General features: G+C 42.9%; 1 protein-coding gene and 1 non-coding gene across 2 annotated transcripts; one reads left to right on the top strand and one right to left on the bottom strand.

The window, feature by feature from the left end:
* Nucleotides 1-19,172: 19,172 nt before the first annotated feature.
* Nucleotides 19,173-19,279, top strand: LOC127756097 (small nucleolar RNA R71). The gene has a single exon (XR_008013139.1). It is a non-coding gene; the product is annotated as a small nucleolar RNA R71 (small nucleolar RNA).
* A 3,112-nt stretch (nucleotides 19,280-22,391) lies between these two features.
* Nucleotides 22,392-23,468, bottom strand: LOC127755462 (basic blue protein-like). Its single transcript, XM_052281140.1, has 2 exons — nucleotides 23,173-23,468; nucleotides 22,392-22,929 (listed from the first exon to the last, which is right to left on the bottom strand). The coding sequence occupies exons 1-2, from the start codon at nucleotides 23,348-23,350 to the stop codon at nucleotides 22,724-22,726; spliced, it is 384 nt and encodes a 127-aa protein (XP_052137100.1). The 5' UTR covers nucleotides 23,351-23,468; the 3' UTR covers nucleotides 22,392-22,723.
* Between the last annotated feature and the right edge of the window lie 4,288 nt (nucleotides 23,469-27,756).

Below are 27,756 nucleotides of genomic sequence, written 5' to 3'. Positions count from 1 at the left end.
ATTTTCCTGGATCAAGTAGTCTGGTACACACGAATTCATAGCTGAAATACCAAGTGCACATACACGAGTGTCTAGTACGAATTATTACATCATAAGCCCGCAGGCATAGTCTTAAATCATCGGACCGAGTGGTCCGGAATACATTCCAAAAACAGAAGTAGGTAAGGCAGCGGCATGCCATTGCCACAGGCAACGACCGTAACTAAGACCTACTGAGCGCCATCGTCTTCATCACCCTCCTTGTAGTAAGCGTAGGGATCCTCCGAAGCTTCATCTCCGACCTCTGATTAAGTTTGTATATTGCAAGGGTGAGTACCAACCGTACTCAGCAAGCCACCACAGCAACAATGCATATGACAGGGGTATTCAAAGGATGGCTATGGTTCTTTTGCACAAAGCAAGTTTTGTAATTCTTTTCACAAGCCTAAGACCTAGCACAGACTGATCTAATTTTAGTACCAGTGTTCATATTAAACAATAACGGTTCTGTCCACCATCCATTGTGATCCCAAGGATAGCTTCCCGCCATTGAGTCGTCATGGTTTTCTGAGGACGTCCACATTCCCGCCTCTCAGGAAGTGGCTCCATCAGTATAGAAATCATCATGCAATATCCCATCCCACACAAGTTAAGAATTTAGAGTCTAGCCAAGTGTAATACACGTCCCGGTGCTCAATATCCGCGAGCACGGCTATTCGAATAGATTTGGTTTACTCACACTACAGTGGATGTAAACTTTACCCGCACTCCGCGACTGCCCAACGCATGAGCCTCGTCCCAACACATGAGACGCGTCACGGCAAAGCCTTTCGATAACCTCGCATTGGCAGTACCCGCTCCATGAACTTTACATCCTCATGCACTCTAGGCGTACATGGTTTCTAGCAGTGAGAGGAGTTCTGGCGCACCCGGGAAGGAAAGACTCTCACATGCATTAAGTTATAATTATGTTTAAATTCTCACATGGCAGTCCTACCGATGGTGACACCACTGTAGACACCCGCCTCGCGGTTCTACCAATGGCTGCCCCACCGTAGAGCCCCTGCCTCACACATCGAGAAACCACTATGCATGGATACTGCCTCCGCTCAGCTATCTATTCCGCTAGGTCTATACCCATACGAGAAGTGCGGTTGTACGGGGGTCGTTTCATGCTTAACTTCATGGCTCGGTCCTTAATTGACCGGGGACGGTGCTAGCCTTTTTCGGATACCACCCAAATCCTCCGTCCGCCCCAGTCGAAAACAGTTGTTTAATTTTATTTCTCCTTTCACAAATCATGTCATCAACATCATGGCAATATGGCGCTCATGTCTCCACATGCCGTATTTCAATTACCTTCCCAAAGGTAATTGCCTAAGCATATAGCATTTGATAAATATGAGTATGCATGATTCTAGAGTAGCATTTCTAAGCATTTGTCATAGTTGACTAGGGACTCATACGTAATCATGGTTACAAGGGAATAAGGGTAAACAATAATCAACGCACGGCATATTCACAAATAGGATGTTCATCATTGCATGCAATCTTATTTGTAAATAAAATAATTTTGCAATTGGGATCAACATGTTCAAAGAATAGTGATGACTTGCCTTGCTCAAAGTCTTGCGGGTCTTGACCTTCGCTTGGATCCGCAACTCCCTCGGGCTCTAAAATTACGTGCGAAGAAACGATTTGAATTCGGTTAGAATTCAAATAAAGATCCAAGTAAATCCAAAAAGATATCGAGCGCGGAAGTCGGTTTCTTGCATTATCTATTTTTGTTCGTGAAATAGAGCTACTCCGTTTGTTCAACTCCATCCATCCCCAAACTATTTTGTGGCATAATGATTTTATTAGCACAAGTTTTTAGTTTAATTAGCCCGAGTATTACATCCATTTTAATAGATTAGAAATTTCCATCGCGAGCTAAATATCAGACAAAATCCTAAAATTATTATACGATTTAATTTAGTCTATGACTAAATGATTAAATATAATACACGGCTAAAATCCCTAGTAATTAAATCCGAATTTCTACCGTGAATCGATTACTTGTAGAGATTATCCAAAAATAATCTATAATAATCTATAAGAATTCATCTATTTGTTTAGTTATTAATTACATCTAAATTACTACCGCGAATTGATTTCTTATAGAAATTACCAAGAATAATCCATAATTTATATTAAATTTTGCAGTTCTACGACTATAATTAATCTATAATTAAATTCTAATTATTTTAAATTTTCTAAACTTCCCTAATCTCCCCCTAATTTCTATTTATTTATTTTTCTTTTCTTTTTCTCTCCTCTTTTCTCTCTTTTCTTTTCTTTTTTCCTTTTCTCTCTTTTCTTTTCTTTTTCCTTCTCTTTCTCTCCCTCTCTTTCTTTTTCTTTCTTTTTCTCTCCTCTCTTTCTTTTTCCTTTCTTTTCCTCCTTTCTTTTCTTCTTTCTCTCCCCTTCCTTTCTTTCCTTCTTTCTTCTCTCCCGGCTTTTCCCTTCCTCTCTCTCTCACGGCTCTCTCTCTCCCTACCCGAGACGGCAGCAGTGACAGCGTGCGTGGAGGGGGGGTGGCTTACTGACGGCGGTGGCGGCGACGGCGGCGCAAGGCGGCGACGCACGGCGCGGCGGCTCCGGGGCGACGGCGCGGTGGCACGAAGGCGGCGGCGCGGCGGAGAGGGAGGGGAATGGAGGAGGATTGCTGTGGGGTGAGAAAGAAGGGGGGGCGGGGGTTTTATAGGGCGCGGGGAGGACGGCCGGCCCTAATGGTGATGGGGAGGCGCGGCGCGCGGGGCGCGGGTGTTGGTGACGCGCGGCGACGCGACGGGCGGCGATGGGACGGCGCGCGGCGCGCGGGCGGCGAGGGCGACAGCGCGGCGCGGCTCGAGGCGCAAGGCGGCGCGGCACGTGGCGCGACGCGGGGCGACGGGTGACGCGACAGCGACACGGTGTGGCAGCGGCGCGGGGCGCGAGGCGGCGGGCGCGCGGCGTGAGGCGATGGGGCGGCGCGCGGCGACGGGACGTCGACGGCGACGGGGCGACAGCGGCGACGGGGCGACAGCGGCGGCGCGCGGCTCGGGGCGGGATGCAACGGGCGGTGACGCGACGCGACGGCGGTGGCGCGCGGCGCGGGGCAACGGCGCGCGGCGGCAGGCGGCGATGGCGTGTCGGCGCGGGCTCGGGGCGGCTAGGGGCAGAGGTGGGAGAGGTGGGGGGAGGCTAGGGAGCGCATCGAACACCTACGCCATAATGAACAGTGTAATTTCCTATTTATCCCGATTTTAGTTTATTTCCCATATAATTTTGATTCTATAATTTCTAAATCTTGCATAATTGAAGTTTACTCAATATTTGTGTTATCTCAACTAATGAATTCACCCTAGATTAATATTACTCATATTTTATTTGTATAATTTATTTGAATCTTTAATTAGGATTAATTCTTGTTCCATTGCATTTAAATCTAATTGATACAAATATGGCCGCGATGATATTTTATTTATTTCTATCCTTACATAATCTTTATTTTAAATTATAATTTATTTATTTCTTTAACCGAATCTAATTTCAGGGTTAATTCCTAATTAATTTTCCTCTATTTGTGATCGATGAATTCCGAAATCAAAATCCAATAAAATCATCGGATAAAATCGGCATGATGCAATTTATTTAAAAAGTTGTTGAAAATCCGTATATTTAGAGTTTTGATTTTGTCGGTCGAATTTTTAGGGTGTTACAAATTTTGATCTTTCTAACCATGGCAAACATGATAATCAAGTCATCCTCCCAAATGGGTCTAGGATCACCACTAGGAAACAAAGTCATAGCAATCCATTTGTGCATGAGCCTAAGTGTAGGATTATGGATATCATTCGTTCTAGGTTTCTTGCAAATTGGAGCACCAGAAATGTCTTCCCAAAACCTATTTTTCTCGAACTCAGAAATTCCTTTCTAGAGATCGATTTTACAGGAATCGTGAAAACCAAGAAGTGTACTTAAGCTTTTCCATGTAAGTGTAAACTCCTTATGGAAAAAGCGAAAGGAAGTTCCATCTTTTATTTCTTTCAAAGTGCACAGAAATTGCAAAGTAAGCAAATGAGAACCAGGCTCATCTACCACAACAAATCTCTGCCAACCAACAACTTTCTAAATAGAACGAAATTCAGCATCCATACCTATATTTTTCAGCAGCTCCGGAGAGTATTCTCGTGTGTGAGCATACTCCCAGTCGCTCAACATGTAGTAGGCTTGTCTTTCTCGATCACTGACAAGGTTGAGGTCGGTGTCGTTCAGGAGTCGCCGCGGAGCTTCGGCATCCTCCATCGAGACATCAGCTGATGAACGAGTACTAGACTCGTCATGATAACTTGATGAAGAGCCAGACCCCATGAACAGACGAGACAATCGCCTCCTCATTCTGCACAATGGAGCAAGAACGGACTAACTCGGTGGGGGGTTAGGAATGACAAGAATTTCACCCGCCGGTTAGTTTCACCAAAGCAACTTGTATATATGCAACTAAGTGTTTTGAATTTGAGGGAAACTATCAAAACTTGAATGAACTTGAGAGCAAACTTTGGAGAGAGAATGAAAATGTGTTGAAATGGGGTGGAATTCCCTCTCTCGGCCGGTTGGATTTTATACTGTACCCACAACGGTCAGAAATGACATGTGGGTCCCACTAGCCGTTACCCTGCCAAAAGTGGCAGGTAACCGTTGCCTGGCCGGTTCGGCCGAACCCCTGGTGGGCCCAACCAGCCCCACTTTCGGCTGTTGGATTCCAACGGTTAGTGTGGTCGTGGCATAGTGAATTTTCGTTGAAAATTTTATTTTGGTTTGCTCTGAAAAATTCAATTGAAGAATTTCCTCAAAATTCAAAAATCCTAAATGCAACTTTGAAATTCAAACATGCGATGATGCAAAAATTCAAATTGTTGAAAATAAAAATGCAGGTACATACCAATTTACCTATTGGCGAAGGTCGCGTCATTTAAAGTCCGACGTGCAAGACCATACCTCCTTCTGATTTAGTTCAGTTTGTGGATTTTCCACCCGTCTCCGAAGGTGATGGAGTGGGCGTCTTTGGCTTCTCCCTCCACACCTTCTTTGGCTTTGGTGCGGACGGCGACTTCTTCTGAGCCGGCTGCTCTAACTTCTTTGCCGGTATGGGTGGTTTTACCGGCGTCTTCCAATAACGGTTTCTGGGCATCGTTGTTTCCTTCTCCAGAAAATTCTGCATGAATTTCACCTGGCTGTCCGTTTTGGGTGGCTCCACTTCGACCTCTTGAATATTCTATGGGTTCGGCCCGTACTTTATCCTAACCATGGAGCATTGTTCTGTCCTTGGTTGAAACTCAAACTTTTCTTCCTTCCCGTTGATGTGGAAACGGATACTCCTCGTTCCCACGTCAATGTTGGCTCCCGCGGTGCTAAGGAACATGCGCCCCAGTGTCACGCCCGGAATTTCTATCCAAAATTCCAAATGCTTACATGTGTGTTAAATCCTCGTCCAGGAATCAACCGAAGCACACAATAACAAATTGATAATAGAGTACTATTAAACAACTAATTAATACTCGCAAAATAGCAAATTATTACAGAGGTAGATAGTTCCTCTCAAAGAATAAAATTCTACGCAGCGGAAATAAAACAAAATACGGAACAACGATGGCAACTCCACTCCACAAGCAACTCAACCCGGACAAAGCCTAATCCTCCAGATCATCACCTTCACTGAAGTACTCCTCCTCTGATGAATGAATATTGCAAGAATGAGCATATGACATACTCAACAAGCCACACAGCAAATATGGAAGTGCATAAGATAACAAAGGATGGCATAGTAAAGCTCTTTTGCATAAATATTTTAGAGAATAGTAAAAAAGTTGAATAATTAATCAGTATTAAATAAACACTATACAACACACCCGTGCTGCATAGGCCCAACCTCATATGAACAACCAACCCCGGTTGAATCAAACCTCCATACCAGGAATATACCATTCCAAACCCGTGCTGCATAGACTTGGGCCGGCTTGGGCCGGCTTGGCCTCGCGTGGGGAGAGAGATGTTGGGCCGAATTCGGCCCAACGGCTTAGGAGATGGTTTTAAAAACTTTTCCAATTAAAATAATTCATGAAATGATGTTTCATTTATTAAAATACTTTCCTTGCTCAAATAATTCCCAGAAAAAACTTGAAAATAGATAAACAAGCAAAGTATTTAATGAAATTTTATCTAGCTCAATTTTATGCTGAAATTTTTCCTAGATTATTAGAGTTTAACATGAAGGCTTTTAAAATAATTTCTAAAAATGATTTAAAATATGGATTATTAATTTAGGCGATTTTCAGGGTGTGACAAACCTACCCCCCTTAAACGGAATCTCGTCCTCGAGATTCAGAAGAACTGGGAAAAAGATGAGGATGAGCTAACTTCAATTCATCTTCCCGCTCCCAAGTGGCTTCCTCTTCTGAATGATTGCTCCACTGAACCTTACAGAACCGTATGACACGATTCCTGGTGTTCCTCTCACTCACCTCCAAAATTCTGACTGGCTTCTCAACATAGGTTAAATCTTCTTGAAGCTCTATACGCTCAGGATTTGCTTCCTCCGTAGGAACTCGCAAACATTTCTTTAACTGTGACACATGGAACACGTCATGTATTCCCGCCATTGACGGAGGCAACTCTAGCTGATAAGCTACTTCACCTCTTCGACTCACGATCTTAAAAGGTCCCACAAAACGCGGTGCCAATTTCCCTTTGGTCTGGAAACGATGAACTCCTCGCAGTGGCGTAACCCGTAAGTATACAAAATCCCCTTCTTCAAAAGTCAAATCCCTACGACGATTGTCCGCATAGCTCTTCTGACGCGACTGAGCCACTCGCAACCTTTCTTGGATGATCTTCACTTTTTCTTCTGCCTCTCGCAATATGTCTGTCCCAAAAACTTGATGCTCACCGGTTTGATCCCAAAGGAGCGGTGTACGGCACTTCCGACCATACAATGCTTCATATGGAGCCATTTGAAGACTAGCTTGTTAAATGTTGTTATAAGAGAAGTCAGCGTACGGCAGATTCTTATCCCAACTTCCACCAAAATCTAGAACACAGGCTCTCAACATGTCTTCTAAAATTTGATTCACTCTTTCTGTCTAACCATCAGTTTGAGGGTGATAAGCCGTACTGAAATTCAAGCGAGTACCCATCTCTTGTAGTTTCTGCCAAAACTTCGAAGTAAACTGGCTGCCTCTGTCTAACACTATCTTCTTGGGAACACCATGTAAACATACTACTCTTGCCATATATAACTCTGCGAGCTTATTTCCCGTGTAAGTTGTTTTGACTGGTATGAAATGAGCGACTTTAGTCAGCCTGTCGACCACTACCCAAATAGAATCATGTCCTGCCGACGTTCTCGGTAGACCGGTGATAAAGTCCATTCCTATTTCCTCCCATTTCCACTCTGGAATCTTCAACGGTTGCAGCAGACCGGCTGGCTTCTGATGCTCCGCCTTGACTCGCTGACACACATCACATAGAGCCACATATTCTGCTATCTCTCGTCGCATGCTGGCCCACCAGAATTGTTGCTTCAGGTCTTGATACATCTTAGTGCTCCGAGGATGAATGGAATACAAAGTTTCATGAGCTTCAACTCCTTATTATCGGGTACGCAAATTCTTTCTCCTAGCCACACAGTTCCTTGCTCATCTTCCACATAACCGATGGCTTTTCCTCTTCTCATGTTCTTTTTGATTTCTTGGATATCAAGATCATTCACTTGAGCTTCTCTAACTCGATCAAACAGAGTAGGTTGAGCTTCTAAAGCGGCAACAAAACCTTTGCTGACTATTACCAAATTCAACTTTTCAAATTCCTTGCATAACTCCCAAGGTAGATGCCGTCCTTCTGACATATTACAGTAGCTTTTCCTGCTGAGGGCATCCGCTACAACATTTGCTTTACCTGGGTGATAATGGATTTCCATATCATAATCCTTGATCAACTCTAACCATCTTCGCTGACGCATGTTCAAATCGGGTTGAGTGAAAATGTACTTCAAACTTTTATGATCCGTATACATCTCCGTACGGTTACCAAAAAGATAATGACGCCACATCTTCAATGCATGAACCACAGCTGCCAACTCTAGGTCATGCATTGGGTAGTTATTCTCATGAGGGCGTAACTGCCTAGATGCATAGGCAACCACCTTCCCATCTTGCATCAAAACACAACCCAAACCAAGTCGGGATGCATCACAGTACACTTGAAAACCTTTCCTTGGATCAGGCAAGACTAACACAGGCGCAGTCACTAGCCTTTTCTTCAGTTCTCGGAAACTTTGCTCACACTCTTCCGTCCACTTATACTTCACATCCTTCTAAAGCAGATGAGTCATTGGTCTGGCGATCTTTGAGAAGTTCTCAATAAACCTGCGGTAGTACCCCGCAAGACCGAGGAAACTACGAATCTCTGAAACCGTCTTGGGTTGTTTCCAATTTAGCACAGACTCCACATTACTTGGGTCTACGGCCACTCCTCTAGCTGAGATGACATGACCAAGAAACTTCACTTCTGACAAGCAAAATTTACATTTACTAAATTTGGCATAGAGCTGATGCTCACGCAGTTTCTCTAAAGCAAGACGAAGATGCTCTTTATGCTCTTCTTTTGTCTTGGAGTAAATAAGCATGTCATCAATAAACACCACGACAAACTTATCCAGATATTCCATAAACACTTTGTTCATCAAGTTCATGAAAAAGGCCAGGGCATTAGTGAGTCCAAACGACATAACGGTACATTCGAACAAACCATACCGGGTCGTAAAGGCGGTCTTTGGTGTATCCTCCTCACGGATTCGAAGTTGGTGATATCCGGAACGGAGATCTATCTTGGAGAAAACTGTAGCACCTTCTAGTTGATCAAACAAATCATCAATCCTGGGTAGAGGATACTTATTCTTGATAGTGACCTCATTCAATGCACGATAATCCACACACATTCTTTGAGTATGATCTTTCTTCTCCACGAAGATGACTGTGCTCCCCACGGCGAAGTACTGGGTCTGATATATCCTTTCTGAAGCAAATCATCCACCTGTCTCTTTACCTCTGCTAACTCATTAGCTGCCATTCTGTATGGTCTCTTATGGATAGAGTTGGTTCCAGGTAGTAAGTCTATCCGGAACTCTATGTCTCTCTTAGGTGGCATACCTGGCAAATCCTCAGGGAACATATCTGGATAGTCTCGTACTATTGGGATCTCTTGCAAAGCAACTTGATTTAATGTCAGACCATGAGATTTAGGGGATGACACAAAGAAAGACACTGTTTCCCCATTGCTACTTCTTAAAGTCACCTTACGGTTGGCACAATCTATAACTCCTTTGTGACGGGATAACCAATCCATCCCTAAGATAACATCCAAGTCTTTGGATTCTAGCAAGATAAGCGAGGATGGGAAAGGAATTTCTTCTATTTCTATAGTAACGGAAAGACAGTACTGCGTTGAAGATACTTGATTGCCTGGGATATTAACTAGTAAAGGTCTCCCAAGACTAATAACTTCCATCCCATGATTGCTTGTGAAACTTTTAGACAAAAAGGAATGTGTAGCACCCGAATCAAAAAGCACAGATGCGGGTATAGAGTTAACAGGAAACGTACCCAAAACCACATCAGGTGCATTCTGGGCTTCTGTAGCTGCAACATGATTAACACGAGCCTTCGGTGCTGGAGCATTGGAGTTGTTCTGGACCAGAGCATTGTTCACACGTCGAGGCTTTGGACACTTATCAGCATAATGTCCTGGATCGCCACAATTGAAGCACACCCCTGGCTTGCTTCCCTGTTCCTTCCTGATAGGTTGATTCTGAGTTGGAGCTGCTATAGGACGAGCGACCACATTACGATTATCGTTGCTGCGATTACCAGTGTTGTTGTTGTAGAACTGGTGTTGAGGGCGAGTAACTGAAGAGAATCCTCCCTGTGGGTACGGTGCAGCTTGAGGTCCCAAAGCAATACGCGGCCTCTGGCTACTACCCTGTTGAGCCTTGAATTGAGCAGCCCTACGCTTCTTCTGTTCCATCCTATTATACTTGTCTTCTTAGCGAATCGCCTTGTCCACCAACTGCTGGAAATCCTGGTAATCCGTAGACATCAATGCATAAGACAACTCATCATTCAGTCCCTCTAAAAACTTCTCCTGACGTTCTTCATCAGTGCGAACATCTTTTGGGGCATAACGAGCTAAGTGATTAAAATCATGGAGGTACTCTGTGACAGAACGGGACCCCTGGTTGAGTGCCCTAAACTCTCTCTTCTTCAGGGCCACAACCCCTAATGGTATATGTGTCTTCTTGAAAGCAGCAGTAAACTCCTGCCAAGTGATAGGATCTCCCTCAGCTCTGTTTTGGCGAAAATGATCCCACCACTCAGCAGCAGGACCATGCAACTGATGCGAAGCAAAAGAAACCTTCTCTTGCTCGGTGCACTGAATCAAATCTAACTTCTTTTCAACAGCATGCAGCCAATCACCTGCCTCTACTGGGTTAGTGGTACTTGAGAAAGTAGCTGGTCTCACACGTAGAAAATCTGCCAACTTGTTCTGTGGAGGTGGTGGTTGATTGTGGTTGTTTGCCTGCTGGTTCTGCGCTTGCTGCACTAACAAATTAATCAACTGAGTTTGCTGGGCCAAAACTTGGGCAAGCATGGGATCTCCTTCATTGTGACCACTTCCACTTCCACTTCCACTTCCACTTCCAGTGCGGGTGTTCACCATCTGAAGAAAAGCACGGGCAAGAGGAAAGAACGACAGAGAGATACCCTTAGAACGAAGAACTTTAATTAATTTAAATTCTATATTGCTCTTAACTGTGTATGATTACATTTAAATTGCATTAACACTATCTCACCAACTAACTTACTCTCTGACAAGCAAAAGAACTAAACCCATGTAGTTACATCCCACCAATGATGTAAGCAACATGCTAAACCCCACACACATACAAACAAACTTAAGAAAGCAAACTAACACAGCGAACTACGGCAACGGTCTAACTAGGCAACTAATCCCGCCTTGCGTCGGAACGAAGAGATGGACCTTCTTCCTTTGGAGAAGCTGGCTCTCTTTCTTCTAGGTCTTCCTCTTCTTCCTCATCACTTAAGACATGGATGACAGGTTCAGCATGATCAGGCACAGCGTCTCCCACCACACGAGTCTTCGAAGCTAACTGGAGACGAGGTGGTGGACAGGTTCTCTTTCTTGCAGTGAGGTGAAGCTTGGGTGCTGGTGGTGGTGCTTCTCCCTTAAGCTCAGCTAATTCCTTCTGTAGACGGTACACCTTGCTCTCCAACTTGCAAACCCTGCCACGGTTCCAGTTTTCCCTATCATGAGCTGCTTTCTCCCGCTCCGCACCTACTGCATCCAAGGCGCTAAGCATATACACAACATGCGTCAGAGTGGCACTATCTTCACCTTCAGGACTGTTGTAAGTTACATAGTCTTGACCATGAGGCTTGTGTGGATGATACTGGAAAGCTGATGACTCTAACTCCTCATCAAAGCGATGACGCAGCTCTCTAATGGCCACCAAGGCTGCTTCCTGACAAGCATGGCTGTACTTTCTTCCCCCAGCTTCAAACTTTATCGACGGAAGGTCTTCACGATCACTAGCCAACGTCACGCGAACACGACACTTCTCCTCGTTGGGGTCATGGGGAATTTGGCGATATTCGGGAGCAACCTCATAGCCTACTTCAAATGCCATCAACCTCAGCTCCCTGACGAATCCTAGCACCTTGATCAAGTTTTTCGGTGGATGGGGCGGCATCTAAAGAAACATAGAAAGGAGGAATTAATGCATATTTTTAAGTTAACTGCACAAACTAGACTCAATTGATTTGACCCAAAAAGGAAGAAAATAAAAGAAAAGAAACATACAGAACTAAACAAATATTTTTTTTCTTTTTGATTGGAAATTAAATCTGCTTTGGACAGAGACAAATAATTTTAGACAAATGAATAAAATAAAACTAAAATACTTAAGATCTACTATAAGCACGGTACAGTGTCACCATTAAGAGGGATGAGTAGTACTAGTGCTATCTTGATTGAATCGATACCATAATTGATGTACAGTGCCGACTAATCAATGAAATTCAGAAAACTAACTAATACCCTGAACAGTAAAGGAAAAAGAAAAAATTAGAAAATAACAGCTTTTTGTTTTGAAAAGTAGAATTTAATAAATTTTTGTGCATAACCTTGCATGTGTTGCCAACTTAATTACTTTGTAAGAGAATAGAGAAGAGCAGTCCTATTTTTTCAAAATATTTTGAAGGCTACTTAAGGTTTACCATTTGGCTTGTCCTACGGTCAAGGTGGCTCTCATACCAACTTGTCACGCCCGGAATTTCTATCCAAAATTCCAAATGCTTACATGTGTGTTAAATCCTCGTCCAGGAATCAACCGAAGCACACAATAACAAATTGATAATAGAGTACTATTAAACAACTAATTAATACTCGCAAAATAGCAAATTATTACAGAGGTAGATAGTTCCTCTCAAAGAATAAAATTCTACGCAGCGGAAATAAAACAAAATACGGAACAGCGATGGCGACTCCACTCCACAAGCAACTCAACCCGGACAAAGCCTAATCCTCCAGATCATCACCTTCACTGAAGTACTCCTCCACTGATAAATGAATGGTACAAGAATGAGCATATGACATACTCAACAAGCCACACAGCAAATATGCAAGTGCACAGGATGGCATAGTAAAGCTCTTTTGCATAAACAGCATTTAATAAATATTTTAGAGAATAGTAAAATAGTTGAATAATTAATCAGTATTAAATAAACACTATACAACACACCCGTGCTGCATAGGCCCAACCTCATCTGAACAACCAACCCCGGTTGTACAAATCAAACCTCCATACCAGGAATATACCATTCCAAACCAGGAGTCAAATTAATTAACACAATATTATCATTAATGAATAGTGTGGGGCTAATCACGAAAAACATTGTTAAACTCACCCATAACCGCAGACACGGCTATTCGAATAGTTTTACTCTGATCAGAGGTGTACCACTGTACCCACAAGACACAACTCCACAACATGTCACCATGCGCCTTAGTACCACCATGTTACCCTGGAAAGGAACTCTGACAATACCCCTCGCAGAACACAACTCACCACAGTGCACCATTCCTGGACATAATCTCCCCCTCAAAACCAGAGGCAATGGACTCCCCAGCGAGGGATAACAGGCTGATGAGTCCCAAGAGCTCTTATCGACGGAGTCGTTTGGCACCTCGATGTCGACTCATCACATCCTGGGGTTGAAGAAGGTCCCAAGGGTTCGGATCTCAACTTACGTTCGTCCGGACCCAAAATAACCAAAAAGTTCCAGAGGCATCTTCCATTCATTTCGATTTTGGTCTTTCCACCCCAACGGACTTCTCGCCGCTTCACAGTCTGGCACACCATAATGAATCATGCTATACAAAAGATAAAGCCGTTGCCCACGCTGGCTTGTGGTTGGCACGGTAAATGTTTCACAACAGTGGCTCGCGAACCGGTCCTTAATTGTCACGAGCACAACCATCAAAACCATATGCTCACAGCCCACCTTTAATCAGGTTTTAATTATCAATTAATTAACATAACACGATTAACCATCGTGAGCTACCATTAAATATAACCATGAATAATAATGTAGTATAATACATCCCATTAGTGAGCTAATGTTTCTAAGCATGGCTAAGCAATTATACATATAGCATCTAGCTGAACCAATCCAATATATAAGGTCCAAGCTAATCAAATTATAACCCATAGGAAAATAAAGTCATCTTCGGCCATTAATTAATTAGGAAAGGCTCACCACCCGATGACATTCTAAAATATTGCATAAGTTGAAATAAAACATTAGCTTTAAATGGGTTCAACATGCTCAAAGGGTTGTTTGGGGTCTGTGTGACTTGCCTTGAGCTTCCGCAAACACTTCTGAACCTTCCTAAACGAAAACGCTCTCCTCATGAACGTCGAAAACTAAAGCAAAAGAACAAGATCAACAAAACAGTACAAAAACAAGCATAAACAGTACATGTGGATATTTTTAACATGTAGATCTTGATTTTAGAAAAATTTAGCAACTTGAACCACTCAAATCAGAGCTACGATGATTTAGTTATGAATTTCTGAAGTTTAATCGATTTGCATCTAATAAAGAAAACCGAGAAAAATGGAAATATGACGTCATGATGACATCATCACCGCCGGCATGACGCGAGCGACGGCTTCACCGGCGCTAGAGAGGTCGGCCGGGCAAACGGAGGACATCTACGCGTAGAGGGCGACGACGCGAACTCACCGGTACAAGGAAACACGACGGACGACGACGAACGACGGCCGGTGACGAGGTCCTAAGGCGGCGCGGCTCGGGTCGGCGGCGGCGACGACGCTCCGGCGACCGGCGACGGCGGCGAAGGGGCGGCTGGGGTTCTCCTCCTCCGCACGCACCCGACGGCGGCGACAAGAGGCGGGCGGCGACGCGGCGCGGCTGAACGGCCGACGGCAGCGGCGGCGGCTATGGCGACGTGACGGCGGCGCTACGGGCGACGGTTTTGCTTGAGACAAGAGGCAAACGGAAGAGGACGACTAGGGGGTGCTATTTATAGGCTTGGATTGGAGAGATCGGACTCCAACCGAGAGGAATCGAAGCCGGAAAATCTTCAGGTTAGTTTGGAGAGATAAACTCAAACGAACTCGATTTGGTTTATCCGGGCGAAATTGCTCTCCGAAACCTTAGGGGAAAGGAAGAGGATAAGGAGGGGATGATTTCCCCTCAACTAATCGGACTCTAGGGCGACCGGGTGAGGTGGATTTGGCGGCGCAAGTGGCGGCTCGGGCTCGGCTTAGCCAGCCGGCTGGAGGTAGGGGAAGGCTCTGACATGTGGGCCCCACATGTCGGTGGCTAGAGGAGGAGGGGGCGGCGACTAGACTTGGGCCGGCTTGGGCTGGCTTGGCCTCGCGCGGGGAGAGAGATAATTCGGCCCAACGGCTTAGGAGAGGGTTTTAAAAACTTTTCCAATTAAAATAATTCGTGAAATGATGTTTCATTTATTAAAATACTTTCCTTGCTCAAATAATTCCAAGAAAAATCTAGAAAATAGATAAACAAGCAAAGTATTTAATGAAATTTTGTCTAGCTCAATTTTATGCTGAAATTTTTCCTAGATTATTAGAGTTTAACTTGAAGGCTTTTAAAATAATTTCTAAAAATGATTTAAAATATGGATTATTAATTTAGGCGATTTTCAGGGCGTGACACCCAGGATGAGCGGCGTCTCTTTTCCCATGTCCATGTCCAGCACCACAAAGTCAACCGGGATGAAGAAATCCCGTATCTTGACTGGCACATCCTCCGCTATCTCTGCCGGGTAACGGACTGACGAGTTAGCCAATTGAAGGGGCATTGGTGTTGGCGCCAACACCGTGAAGTTGAGCTTGTCGAAGACGTCTTTTGGCATGACGCTGACACTGGCTCCAAGGTCGCACAAGGCCTGGTCAAACTTTTTTTTTTCACTGGAAATACAGCCAGGACTTTGCCTCGCAGTGTAATTTTATAAATTGAAAAGGTTATTTACAAATTACAGGATAAAATCAAAAAAAAATCAAAGTATCACACTGTTTTTAACCAATCAAAAACAATCTGTTTTAGTGGATCTTTCATTCTGCACAAATGTAGAAGAACCTCGGCTTTGAATAAAGCCCTCCAAGAACTCAACGAGGGAAGCTCATTGCGAAAAATTTTCCCATTCCTTTGCTTCCAAATGTGCCAAGCAGCAATGACCTCTCTGATTGAACTGAATGCGAGCCAAAACCACCATCTGAAAAAATTCTAGGTCAGGATTCCATGTAATTCCCAAATGCTGCCAGCAAAGTTGACTGAAAGGGCAGAAGAAAAAAAGATGTGCTCTTGTCTCTCTGATATTATTCCGGCATAATTCACAAGTGAGGTCATCGTTTTCCTTTGCACAATGTCGCATATCCAGCATATCTCTTGTGTTAAGTCTGTCTCTGAATAAAAGCCAAGCAAAAACCTTAATCTTCATTACACATTTGTTTTCCAGATCTAGACAAAAGGCCTCGGCACATCCACATTTGAGTATGTGAGCTTATAAAACCTCTTAGCTGTGTATTTGTCAGGGTTCCTGATGAAAGACCATTCATCACCATTACCGTTCTGCAAAGAGAGAGAAGACCATTCCTCTTCTAAGACAGTGAATTCTCCATAAGCCTGGGTGCTCAGAGGTAGTAAAAAACAATCCTCAAGAGGAGTAGAACCCATTTGCTTAACAGAGAGAGTTTTATCTAAGGCAACCATATATAATGATGGAAAAGCATTGCTCCTTATCTTATCATTCCAAATGTCATCCTAGAAAAGAACTGAGGATCTAGTCCTGATACGGCAGTTTGAGATTCCCCTGAAAACATCAGTCAAAGCCACTATATCCCTCCACCAAAAGGATCCTTTATTCCAAACTAAATGTAGCACTTTGGACTTATAATATGAGTTCCATATTAGTTGAACCCACGGCAGATCATGTCCTTTGTAAAATTTGACTAGATGTTTAAGTAGAAGCGCTATATTCTGAACCCTTAGATTGATGACTCCTAGTCCACCTTTATCCTTTGGTCTGCCCACTAGATCCCAAGAGGCTAGAGATCTTCTGGTTGAAGTTGGATTGTTTCCCCTCCAAAGGCAATTTTTCCTTGCAGTGTCAATAGCTTTTACCACTGAAATAGGCAGCTGCAAAGAACACATGTAGTATGATGGGATTGAGGAAAGCACAGAGTTTATCAATGTGAGTCTTCCACCTTGTGGCAGAAATTGTGAGCTTGCTGTTAATCTTCTTTCTACCCTGTCTACCAAGGGTGCAAAGTCCACTACCCTTGGCCTAGTTGTTCCCATTGTCAAACCCAAATAAGTAAAAGGCATTGTGCCTATGTTGCACCGAAGCAGACCAGCAAAAAACACTGCATTCTCATGAGATAAATTGATTGGGTAGAGACAGGACTTATAGTAATTCACTTTGAGGCCAGTAGAGTGTGCAAAAGAATTCAACCATGCCTTGAAACAGAACACCTCTCTCTGCGAAGCTTTGAGAAGAATTAAAGTGTCATCAACATATTGTATTACTGGGAAACCCTTCTCATCAAGTTCATTAATTGGCTTGGTCAACAGACCTAAGGAGCAAGCTTTGTTAACTATTCTCTGCAGCAATTCAGCACCAAGAACAGAAAGCAGTGGTGAGAGTGGATCTCCTTGCCTAACCCCCCTTTTGCATTTAAAAGAGTTTCCAGGTACCCTATTACATAGTACTGAAGAATGTGCTGAAGAAAAAATCATCTGTATCCACTGCAGCCATTTTTCAGGAAACCCTATACATTTCATAATGGATATAAAGGTGGAGTGCTCTATAGAATCAAATGCTTTCTCCAAGTCAAGCTTTAGCAATATAATTTTTGACTGTTGGCATTGATGAATATATTCAAAAGACCATGCTAAACAGTCTTGAATTGTTCTGCCTTTGATAAAACCATATTGGTTTTCATGAACCAGTTTGGGCATTACACTCTGTAACCTATCTGCCATAAATTTGGTTATAAACTTTAAGCTGATGCCCATCAGTGAAATTGGCCTGTAATCATTGACTATTTCTGGAGAGGACTTTTTTGGCACTAAGGTTATGTAAGACATGTTCAGCGGCTGCAGATCAGTATAGCAAGCATGAAAGTGAGCTGCTAACCTGTAAAAGTCCTGTGATATGATTTGCCAACATTTCTTAAGAAAGAACCCATTAAACCCATCAGGTCCAGGTGCTTTGTCTGATGGAATGACCTTAATAAGACTGTCCATCTCCTGAGTGTAGAACTGATCCACCAAACAATCCAAGTTTTCCGGCTTGGGGAAGAGATCCCTCAAATTTGTGCCCCGATCGAGCAGGTGGTCGTTGGACACCCCGGATCTTTCTTCTTCTCCGGGAGCTTGTGGAGTATCACGTTGCTGCCTTGTTCCATCAGCTTGACCACCTCTGTTGTTGGGAGCGGTCTCTTGTTGTTGAGTATGTCCTTGAGATAACGGGCGTATGTTGGCACTTGCATAGCATCCAACAACGGCACGTTGATGTGGATCTTCTGGATTACTTCAACAAAACGAGTGAATTGCTCGTCCACTGATGGTTTCCTACTCCGTTGAGGAAACGGCAGCAACCGTGTGTCACAGTACTCCTGCGGCACTGTCTTTTCTGGCTGAACCTCTTTGTCAGCCGAGTCATTAGATAGCGCTTCTTTTGCAATCCCATTAGCTTCTGCAGGGTTAGGATACGGCGGATCACGAGTGGACTTACCTCCCCTCGTCGTGATCGCCTTAACATTTTCAAAGGAGGAGTCGGGTTGCCCCGGAATCCTTCCAGTTTCGTTTGTCGGGACTAAGGATGCCAACTAAGCTAGCTGGGTTTCTATCATTTTGTTAAAGCTCAGCTAATTTTGAAAAGTAGAAGCAAAGCCATCTAACTTGACATTTATGTTTTCTAGGATCCTGTCATTGGCAGCAAGCTTTTTGTTTAGCGCATCGGTGGTTTTAACCTGCGCAAAAACTAGATCCTTCAAGGAGGGCTGGTTAGAAAAGTTACCGTTGTTGTTACCTCCTTGATAATATGGACGTGGTTGATTCCACCCCTGACCTCCTTGTGGACGGTACCCGTTGTTGTTGCCCATATACATCGCCTCCTCACGGGTTTCCGGGCAGTCATTCCCAGAATGACCCGTGCCGCCGCAGACATCACACGTGACGTGAGAGTCCAAGGCCTTGATGGTGCCTTGTGGCCGTTTCTCGTGATCGTCCGATCGCCTCATGAGGAGGTCGAGATTGGCAGCAAGTAATTCCGTCTCTTTGACGGTGTGCATACCTCGCTGATGGGTCTGGAGTCGTTCCTCGCTCCAACCCATATTGGAAACCATCTTCTCTGCTAAATCAACAGTTCCTTGAACTGTTTTAGAGAAGAAAGCTCCTCCAGCTGCGCGTTTAAAAATTCTGCCGCGGGACATCGGGGTGAGTCCATTATAAAAATTCTGCAGGATCAGCCAGTCGTCCATCCCATGATGAGAACAGGTGGCTACGTACTCCTACAATCGTTCCCAAGCTTCCAGAATAGACTCGTCCCTTGTCTGCTGGAAACTTGAAATCTTTCCACGAAAGGCATTGGTTTTGCTCATCGGGAAGAATTTTGAGAGGAATGCCATAGAGCATTTGTCCCAAGTATTGACAGCAGCACGGTTGGCATAGAACCACTGCTTTGCTCTCCCGAGGAGGGAGAACGGAAACAGCCGCAGCCTGACGGCGTCCGGACTGACGCCCTTGATGGTGTACGTGCTACAGATCTCCAGGAACTGTTGCAGATGAGCATTGGCATCCTCATAAGGCTTGCCACAGAACGGGCTAGCCTGCGCCATCGTGATGAGGATGGACTTCAAGTCGAAATCCCCGTCTCCCATGTTGATCTGCAGCCCAATGGCCACATTGTCAGCAGAGGGAGCAATGAACTCGCGGAGAGTCTTGTTAGCCATAGTCTTGAAGGTTGGTAGCGCTGGTACGGCTGGTTTCTCTCTCGGTAGAGTTTTCTACGGAGCAGCGACTTGCGGCCTGACGCTCCGGAAGAAAGTTTCTGGATTTTCTTTGAAGTTTTCCGGCAAGTTGAAACCAGTCATGCACTACCCTGTTTTCACAACAAAAAGTGAAAACAAACAAGGTTAGGCTGCAAAAGAAAATGATTATACAGAGGTAAATATAAAGTATTAGTTCAGGTAATCTCTATTATGAATCTTCCCCGGCAACGGCGCCAGAAATGATTGTTGGTATTTCTTAATGACATTACTAGAAATATATTTTCCAACACTGACGCAGAAATACTTCTGGTATATTATGGTTACAAAGTTCATCCGCAAGCGCACGGATATACCATTGTAGCATTTCACCCGAGAGTATTCCAAGGGTATCGTATTTATTTTATCCCGTGGGAAGATATGTAGAGAGCACTTGACTAATAATTTATATATTACTTGTGATAATCATATTCTAAGCAGGGGTTAAGATAATCCAAGAGTAGAGTGACACACAAGCATTAACTACTCATTCTCATAATATATTACCTAAGTTAAGTGGAAAGAAAAGAGAAAGAAAATCTATTCCTATACTTCTAATATACATAGTATACATACACTCTAGTTAATTGATATACTAGCTAATACCCTCTATCGGATGCCCTCCTGGTACTTCGAGAAGCCACCCCTGACTGCCGAGTTCCTTACGACAGCCCGTCATGACCATACAATCGGGGCTAAATACGGAGGAATACCCTCCCCAGGGAATTAACTTAGGATTACATACCGGCGCGGAGGAATACCCGTACTGAGCTGTCACCATCAGCGGCCCACCTCTCATCTGCAATATATAACCCCAAATAATGATATCCCGTAGTCTAGACACCACGTCTAAACTACCATATAATACTCTAATATTATTGTCATGACATAGAGTAATTGCATATGTAAACCGCACCAAAGCATCTCCTAGATAAGCTAGCCTTATGTTCAGTATAACAGGAACATAATGTAAAGTAGGCATTCATATACTCGGAAAGTATTTCAATACCAGAAATGTATATAGAAGAGTATTCTAATAAAAGTATAAAGCTTACAAAAGAGAAGAGAAAAGCTACTAGAGCCATACCCGAACTCTTCCGAAGGCTTCCGAACTCCTGATTTCTACTCTATTCCTATTCCACCAGCTAGATAATACTAAACTAACTAGAGAGAAATGAGAGAGCTTTTGCTTGAGGTGTGTGAGTGAAGTGAGAAGAGGAGCTCCTTAAATAGGCAGGTAATGACGGTTGTGACGGTTGGAATGGTCGGTAATACCCTCCAACCGTCATTGGGGATCAATCCCAGCCGTCCATCCAAACCCTGCTTCCATCAGCGCCACGGGAGGTTCGGCAATGGGTTGGCCCAACCCAGCCCATCTTCGGCTGGCGGCCTCCTTTGTTGTCCTCCTCTGTAGACTTGTGAATTTTGGCCCAATGTGTCGTGTTATTTCTGAGTTCTTGGCCCATTCATACATAAGTCTGGTTCTCGACATCGTCCGATTGATTTATCATCTGTGTTGATGTCGATTCTCCTCCACTTTATTGTCATTCTCTGCAAAAGGTTAGTATACCTAATACTAGTGGAATATTATTATTCTAACAGATATATGCATTGCAAGCATCACTAGTTCTCCTCTATTTTAGTAATATTGACGGTCGAAACTGATCGATAACGACCGTCCACAGCCGCCGTCCCCACTGCCACTCCAGTGGTGAAGAGATTGGCTGAGGGAGAGAATGAGAGAAGGGAAAGAGAGCGAGGAGGAAGAAGGGGAGGAGAGAGGATGACATGTGAGCCCCACATGTCAATGGGTCCCAGATGTCATCCTTTGTGTGAATGATAAATGCATTATTTTTTTAATTCTAATGCCACTTAAGCACCACGTTAACGCCATGTGTAAAGAAGACCCGGTCAATACCACCACATAGGTGCCACGTCAGCAAAACCGCCCTTCAAAAACCATCAAGGGAGTCAAATTGCACCAGTTTCGAAAGTTCGGGGGTTGAGATATCCGATTTTACGGTTTAGGGTCATGTATTAGATTTGGTTCACTTTTAGGGAGTCAAACTGGACTTATTCCATCTCTATGAGGGCTACATGGGCCTTTCTTTTCTTTGTTGCGCGGCCTATAAAACCGGTAAACATAGGATGGTTAAGCGAATACTTTAGTGCGTCTACGTCAATTCCAGATAAGTTGTCCCACTCTTCATTACTATTTCGAGTATCAAAGTTAACCTAAAGGATCGAAAAGCAAAACATCCATAACCTGCACTGGAATACCTGAAAAAAAACGCATAACCTGCTATTCAAGCTTTTTTGCTTGAATTTTGTGCCCATTGTCTCCTTGCCTTCCGCATCGCTTTATTCTATTCCACTTCATATCTGATCGCTCACTTCGTCTGGTTGCAAAGCACGAGTATTTTGATTGTTTATAGAAACACTTCAAAGTGTTTTCGTATAGATGAATTGGTTTCGTAGATGCACGTAAAGTAACAACTTGGCAAAGACTTCTAAACAAATCCAATCGTATTATGCTATAATTTAAGTCGTGCCGTCATGTTGTAATTATTACTCTCTCCGTTCTATTATAAATGTAACCTGGTACTGATGTGAGCTATAATTTTAGAATATATTACATATGTATTAGGCTACATTTCTATCGGGACGGAGGGAGTAAAATCTATAGCACCACAGGTTCAGAGTGATATGCGATGCAGCAATAAGTGGAGAATATTTATTGTATAGTATAGTACTTGTTTTAAATTAACACGAGTACACGTCACTGTTGATAGCCAAGTTGGTTATTTAGGGCTTAGTATATTCTAGAAAACCAGAAATTATTAGGAGCTAGGACCGTAGTAGGCGCATTGCAGCATGCAGCTGATGAAGACTACTAGCAATACACACTCAGATACACGGATACATATTAATCCCCTGAACAAAGTAAGGCCGGTGGGTGCATATTTATTTGGTCTCTGCAAAGGGGAATTACGTTAATAAATATTAGTTGGCGACGACACGGAGCTTCATCCCGGTGGCGCAGTGGCCTGGGACGCCGCAGATGAAGTAGTTGACGCCCTTCTTGAGGTCGAGCTTGGCGCTCCCGGCCGCCGTGGCCGCCGCGTCCGCCGAGTTGCGCACCTTGCAGCTCCGGTACTCCGCCGCGCTCGCCGCCACCACGTTATGCACGCCCGCCTGGTAGTTGAACACTGCACATGCGCAAGCGAAGCTAGCGGATTAAACTAATTCTCTTGCATCTGCAGATTGATTATAAAGAAGCCGGTTATATAAATAGCACCGATATATATGTCACTAGCTAGTTCCTGCACATATCAGAGAGCAGCCAGAGAGTAATAATCCGTGGTTCTTTCGTTGATTTCGTTTACGTTTTCGTTTCTGGGGTGTAGAGACAGAGGATCAGTCGATATACATATATATAGCTATATATATACCAAGTGTGTCGCCGGCGGCGAAAGCCTTCCCACTGGCCCAGCTGTCATACGCGACGGAGAAGCCCCATCCCTTGGAGTCTCCCACGACATGGGTCTCAGCAGCAGCTGCTGCCGCTGAACACACAAGAACAACAAGCCCTACTGCCACAAAGCTGCTTGCACAGAAGCCTCTTCCCATGACTAAACTACGATAGTCGTGTGCTGCAAGATCTCAATTACACCAGAGCTAGCTAACTAGCAGCTAGCTATGCTAACGAAGTGGCCTTTGTTAGCTCGCAATTTAATTTGATTGTGTGTGCTGCTATAAGGTGGAGTGGCACGCTTCACGGGCATATTTATACTGGTTCGCTGCATAATTGCGTCTTATACTTTTTATATACTACTCTCTCCGTTTTAAAATGTTTGACACCGTTGACTTTTTAGCATATGTTTGACCATTCGTTCTATTAAAAAAATTTGTGAAATATGTAAAACTATATGTGTACGTGAAAGTATATTTAACAATGAATCAAATGATATGAAAAGAATAAATAATTACTTAAATTTTTTAAATAAGACTAATGGTTAAACACGTACTAAAAAGTCAACGGTGTCAAACATTTTGAAACGGAGAGTAGTTCCTTAGTAATGGCAGTTAATTGGTCCGTTATGTATTCGCCGGCGCCACTAGTAGCTCGGATGGTGGCGTATGAGTAAGCTAGCACGTCTACGATAAACTTTTGTCTAGTAATATTACATGATACCATCCAGCTATATGGTGCTGATAATATATTTTCCTTAAAAATATCTCTTCGTCCTCCTCTCCTTTGATCTTTTCAGGCGCATTAAGTTTTATATACGAGCCCTTCATTGTGCACTGATCTATGGAGTACTGCTTACTCGTACAAATATATATCAAAGCTCATAACCGTTCGAAATAAATTAAGAACCTACTCCTTCAGTTCCATATCATAGAACACTATGATTTTTTCTTTACTCAAACTTTTTTAATTAAGTTTGATCAAATTCATAGAAAAACATAGCAATATTTTAAAACCAAACAAACATACTATCAAAATATATTAAATTTTAATTAGATATAATAAAACTAATTTGATGTTATAAGAGTTGCTATATTTCTCTGTAAACTTAATCAAACTTATATAGATTAACTAAAAAAGTAAAAATGATTACTTATAATATGAAATGGACGGGGTACCGTTTATGGTATATTGCAATATGAAAGAAACAATGCGTGTCTGTTTTAAAATACTACTGTTTTAAACCTTTTTTTCACTATTATTGCTTGATTACACATGGTACGCCATCCGTCCCAAAATATTCTATATGTATGATGAAATCAGTAATACTTACTATATCGAATAAGCATCGTTTGATCCATTATAAAATATATTTTTATAATTTACTCCTTTAATGTGGTACATGTTAATACTCCTGTCCACAAAACTTGATCAAACTTAAAATAAACTTATGACAAACGTGATCCATATGTTTTAGGACATAAGGAGTAGTATTTATGCACTACTACTCAATTTGGTTTACCAGTGTAGTTGGTGAATCTGGTATTATAGTTCTCATACTTAGTAACATCGTAAGCTCGATGATATTCCACAAGCTCCGTTCCGACACAACCAACAAGTCTTAGGGAGTAAGGAAAAAATATTGTCTAACAGGAACCCTACTAGAGGCCTAAAATATGATGACCCTAAAATCTTCCCATGCAGCCCCCCGTTCCTAAGGGCTCTAGCCATAGCATTGCCTCTCATCCTTTCTGCCGGTGTACTACATCTATACTAGTCCTATTATCGCTAGTTATGCTCCTGCTAGGGCCATAGGGCCATTGAGGGCGGTGTGTGAGATTGGCACACGCACAGGACCCCCAATTTATGATCCCAATTTCCCAACATAACATAGAGGGTGGACGACGTTAGTATAGATTATTTGTCTTCGTCATCTTCCGTTCATCGGCGGGCGTCGACAAGAGCAGCCTCTTCCTCTGCTTCACCTCCGACAGTCCAACTATTTTGAAGATTTCTCGCCCATCATAGGTGATATCAATCTCTTATCTGCTTTGATCTCACTAGTACAAATCCTTCTATCTGTGATGGCCTCTAACATGCCTAGAAATAGCGGGCTGTCAAAAGGAAGTCATCTCAATCGGGCCGAAAAGTGCCCGATTGAGATATGGTCGCACAGACATGTTAGATGGGCATAAAACTTAAGCCCATCACGGATGACACCTATCAGTGACGGGCCGTAGTTTAGGCCCGATTGAGATAGCATTCCATATCTCAAACGGGCCTAAAGTTGCGGCTCGTCACAGATGACCATCATCTATGACGGGCACCAACTTTAGGCCCGATTGAGATAACATTGCATATTTCAAACGGGCCTCAAGTCCATCATCTGTGACGTGCACCAACTTGAGGCCCGTTTGAGATAACAACTAGGCCCGTCACAGATGACTCATCAGTGACTGTTAATAGTGAAATTTCGATTTTTTCGTCAACAGTGACGGGCTATATACTTAATCTCTATCGGGCATTAACTAAAGCCCGTCACCGATGAGTATTTTTTTCATTTTTCACATGAAATCTTTATATTTATAAGTTGAACTATAGAAAAATAATTAAGTGCAGTATAATAATTCATTTCATGAGTCAAAATAATTTTACGGGTAGTAAATGATTTCAAATGGAAAAAATATCAACAACAAAGTTGTATAACTTATCAAGATTTACAACTTTTAGTTTGGTCATTTTTCTATATAACATTTTTTGAACAATTTGAATTTGAATTTGAAAATATGACAACTTCAAACATCATTTTCAAATACTAAATGATTTCAATTGAAAAAGTCATCAACAACAAAGTTGAATAACTCATCAAGATCTAAAACTTTTATTTTTGTTATTTCTTCATCTGACAAAATGTTAATAACATTATTCACAAATTTTACATATATGTGTTATAGTTTATAAAACCAGATAAGAGATATGTCAATTTTGTGAATAATGTTACTATCACTTTGTTGTATAAAGAAATGACCAAAATAAAAGTTTTAGATCTTGATGAGTTATTCAAATTTGTTGTTGATGACTTTTTCAGTTGATATCATTTAGTATTTGAAAATGTTATTTGAAGTTGTCATATTTTCAAATTCAAATTCAAATAGTTAAAAAAATGTTATATAGAAAAATGACCAAAATAAAAGTTATAGATCTTGATGAGTTATACAACTTTGTTGTTGATGATTTTTTCAGTTGAAGTCGTTCACTGATCTAAAATTCTATTTGAGTGTTTTAAACTTTGAGTTTCAAATTTCAAATTGTTTAAATAGAGTCAGATGGAGAAATGACGAAAATAAAAATTTGCACCTCGATGAGTTCTACAACTTTGGTTTTGGTGTCTTTTCCATTTGAAATCATTTAATAACCCAAAATTTTGTTCGAGGTTGTCAAATTTTGAAAATTCAAAATTTGAATTGTTCAAATGACTGATACAATAGTTGTAGATCTCGATGAGTTATACAATATATTGATGGTTGTGTATGTGAATGAATGTATACGAACGAGGGATGTTGGGGTGTGACATCCTGGCCTAGGGCTTAATAGGATTAATAAAATACTCATACCAACAAGTTACAACACTTTTCTGGAAGCCGATCTCTAAGGAATTTTGATGTTAAGCGTGCTTGGCCTGGAGCAATTTCAGGATGGGTGACCGACCATGAAGTTCTTCCTGGGTGCACACGAGTGAGGACAAAAAAGACTGGCTTGGGAGGCCTGAGGCTAGCCGAAAAAATATTTTTTTTTTGGATTATACTCATCTATGACGGGCATTAACTTAGGCCCGATTGAGATGAGGGTCATCTGTGACGGGCGCTACTTGTGGCCCGATTGTGGTAGGTCATCTGTGACGGGGTCGATTGAGATGAGGGTCATCTGTGACGGGCGCTACTTGTGGCCCGATTGTGGTAGGTCATCTGTGACGGGGTATAGTTTGACTGGTCGTCTGGGTCAAAGCTATCAGTGACGAGCTTTAATTAGGGCCCGACTGAGATAGATTCATCCGTGACGGCCGTTTTCCCAATTGAGATAACTCTTTACATCTGTGACTTCCAGCCTGTGACGGACGCCATGCCCGATTGAGATGGGGCTTACCACCCGATTGAGATGATGGTATCCGTTCTAGTGTCTCTCAGCTAGCTCAAATTTTAGTTATGCCCCCTTCTCTTGTTAATCATTTTCCTTAGCTGGGGATCCATAGCTCTTTCTTATCCTCTAGGATCCTATATTTAGTTGTCATCAAGGTTAAGGTGGTTAATAGGCAACAGTGTGGCTACAATAATTTTGTTAGAAGGGCAATGCAGTAAGGGTTTGGACATGCAAGTGCTCCCTCTTCCTCGGAGAGTTCATCGGCCGGTGAGGGGTGGCTCCAGTGGTGGGAAGCCAGAGAGGATTCATGGCTCGACAGGTGGTGGGAGCATGGGGAGAGTTCGCAGTCGTGTGTAACAAAGTGCGCGGGAGTTTTGCGGGAGCCTAGCACTATTAATGAGGCCCAGCCCAAGCTGTGAGATGGGTG

This window comes from Oryza glaberrima, chromosome 11, assembly GCF_000147395.1.
Source record: "Oryza glaberrima chromosome 11, OglaRS2, whole genome shotgun sequence".
NCBI lineage: Eukaryota > Viridiplantae > Streptophyta > Magnoliopsida > Poales > Poaceae > Oryza > Oryza glaberrima.
Note: the sequence above shows the minus strand (reverse complement) of the source record. Positions and strands in the feature narration are given on the sequence as shown.